The 2,988-nt window shown below is 41.3% G+C and overlaps 1 protein-coding gene across 1 annotated transcript in view; it reads left to right on the top strand.

Moving 5' to 3' along the window:
* The window catches only part of DOCK10 (dedicator of cytokinesis 10), a 200,867-nt gene that overhangs the window by 128,945 nt on the left and 68,934 nt on the right, over nucleotides 1-2,988 (top strand). The window contains exon 16 of the mRNA XM_045294740.1: nucleotides 1,797-1,876. Within this exon, the coding sequence (XP_045150675.1) occupies nucleotides 1,797-1,876 (80 nt within the window). The remainder of the gene's footprint in view (nucleotides 1-1,796; nucleotides 1,877-2,988) is intronic.

Genomic DNA, 2,988 nt, shown 5'->3' with positions numbered 1-2,988 from the left:
AGCTGAGAACTCACCTGGTTCACCAGAGGCCTTTCCATGAGATACTTTTGTATCCTCAAGGCATGGTGCCTAGGTTTTAAGAATAAGCATAAGCATCCCAAGGGACAAGAAATGACCGCTGCCATTTAAAAAAAAAATTATTGGGGGCTTTAACATCTCTTATCACAATCCATCCATTCATCCATTGTGTCAAGCACACTTATACATATGCTGCCATCATCATTTTCAAAGCATTTCCTTTCTACTTGAGCCCTGGGTGTCAGCCCCTCATTTTCCCTCTCCCTGCCACCCTGCCCGCCCTCATGATACTTTGATAATTTATAGATTATTATTTTCATATCTTACATAGTCCTCTGTCGCCCTTCACCCACTTTTCTGTTGTACATCCCCCTGGGAGAGGGTTATATGTTGATCTTTGTGATCAATTCCCTCTTTCTCCGCCTGCCTTCCCCTTATCCTCCTGGTATCTCTATTCTCATTGTTGGTCCTGAGGGGTTTATCTATCCTGGATTCCCTGTGTTGTGGGCTCTTGTCAGTAGCAGTGTGCATGTTCTAATCTAATCCAATTTGTAAAATAGAATTGAGATCATGATAGTGGGAGGAAGGAAACATTAAAGAACTAGAGGAAAGTTGTGTTTCATCGGCGCTATACTGCACCCTGACTGGCACATATCTCCTTGTGGCCCTTCTGTGGGGGGATGTCCAATTGTCTACAGATGGGCTTTGGGTCTCCACTCCACACTCCCCGCCCCCATTCACATTGGATATGATTTTGTTCTGGGTCTTAGATGCCTGATACCTGATCCCATCAACACCTCATGCTCACACAGGCTGGTGTGCTTCTTCCATGTGGGCTTTGTTGCTTCTCAGCTAAATGGACACTTGTTTATCACCATCTTCATGGTCAAGTTATCACAGAAGATAGATTAAGAGAAAAAAAACCTTAGCTGCTCTTAATAGGAAGAGGATAAATAAGGGTCATATTTTAAATCCCACAAAAAATTACACTGCTGTGAATACGTACGATGATTCTTGTTTCTATCATCTGGATGCTTTGTGGGGGGGAACAAAACAAAGGAAATTCTTGCTAAGAGAAGTATTTAAAAGTTATGCATTTAAAAACAAATTGAATCAACACATTTTCCATTGGTTGATGATGTCATCTTTTATGAGAAGTTACACATTGTAAACTGCTACTCCCCTGATGACCCAGTGTTCTTGTGCCCTTTGCCACATTCTAAATGTTAATATCCACCTTTTAAAAATCTATGAATAAGCAATTTCCTATCAATGGATCTTGTTTATCCCAAGCAAAAATTATAATTCTCATGCAACAAACCTGGCTAACATTGTCTGCAGCATCAGTAGAGGGTAGGTTTATGTTAACTAGATATGGAGTTTTGTCTTGTTCATTTTTTTATTCTGTAAAATTTATAAACCTTAGGAACTGAAGCAAAGGTAAGGATAGAAACTTTAGGGAGGCCCTGAACCAGTCTGACTGCTTTGGAATGTTACAGCCCACTAATTACCTGAAGAAACTCCCCTTTGCTTATTAAACTGATTTTCCAAATTTGAGTAAAAGAGATCAGTCACAAGATTAGTTGTGGTCTACCGTATGCTTGTGCCAAGCTTAGGATTAATGTCATTGTTAGTAGGTGTCATCTAGTTGTTTAGACCCACAGTGACCTTCGGCAAACAGAATGAAACACTTCCCAGTTTAATGACTGATGCTTTTTTCTTGAAAATTTGCCTAATTCAAAGTGTGTATGTGTTTCTTTGTTGGCATCTTTTCACAGGGCTGACAGAATAAGCAAAGCGCTGACCATCCCAGGAAGCCTGGATATTGCTGTTGACAGTGTCCCTTTGGAGCACCCAAGTACGATGAAAATGCTGTCGTGGTTCGGTTGTAGAGTTCTGAGAATATAAAGGGTTCTTTGGGGTTGGCTAAAAGTCCCTAAACCACGCTCACTACTCCCAAGTCAATTCTGGCTCATAGCAACCCAATAGGACAGGGTAGAACTGCCCATGTGACTTTCTGAGCCTGCAAGTCTTTATTGGAGTTAAAAGCCTCATCTTTGTCCCAAGAAGCAACTTGGGGCTAATAGTCCAGGGCGTAACCCTAGGGCCACTAGGCCCTCCTTTGGTTGGTTACAGAAGTATTTTTTCCAAATAGATAAAGAATTCATTATCTTCTAGAAATGCAAGGCTCCATATTTCTCCATTAAGAGAGGCTCTGAGTGGGACAAGAACTATGTCCAGGGTAACGTACCCTTGATCTGCTTTGCACGATGTTCTAACAAGGTGTTAAGTCAAATCAATTAATCCTCAAAACCCCAGAGGCTTGCAAAGGAGTAAAATCAGGTTCAGATGGTTTAATGAACCAGTGTCCTTACTGGCAGAACTTAAATTCTATCCAGTTTCTCTGACTCAAAATGCACTGTACTGCCAGTAAAGGGTTACTCTGTACAAGGCTTCGCCACCCCTGTGGTCATGCGATAGCTCTAAATGGACTCTGTTCAAACCCTGCCATTCCACAGAGACTTTGCATCTTTGTCAAATGATGGGGCTGCTTCACAAAGCTCAGGGGGAAATTCAATTGAAAGACCATGGCATTTTCCTACACGTTTTTGAAACTTCATAGGGACAAACATCTTGTTCATATCAGTAGAAGATTAAACACTGCAGATGGAACATTTGTTAAGATAATTTTAGATTTTTGCAAAAAGTGAGATTGCTTCTAGTTTGTCTTGTTTTGCTTTGCTGCTTCCGATGAGGCCTCCTGCCGACCTTGGCAAGGCTACAAGTAGAAGCGTCCAGCAATGAACTGCCAGGAGGGAGGAGATTATCATTGCCGGGGATTGGCATTACAAGTGGGATTCTTCAGTTTTCTATTCCTGCCGTTTTTCCATGAATCATTTTTATATGAAATACAATAAGTGTTCTCATGTAAACCATGTCTCCAAATCACTTTTCTATTCATCGGCATGG

Source organism: Echinops telfairi, unplaced genomic scaffold (assembly GCF_000313985.2).
Source record: "Echinops telfairi isolate 266 unplaced genomic scaffold, ASM31398v2 ScPeMD7_3;HRSCAF=10, whole genome shotgun sequence".
Taxonomy (NCBI): domain Eukaryota; kingdom Metazoa; phylum Chordata; class Mammalia; order Afrosoricida; family Tenrecidae; genus Echinops; species Echinops telfairi.
Note: the sequence above shows the minus strand (reverse complement) of the source record. Positions and strands in the feature narration are given on the sequence as shown.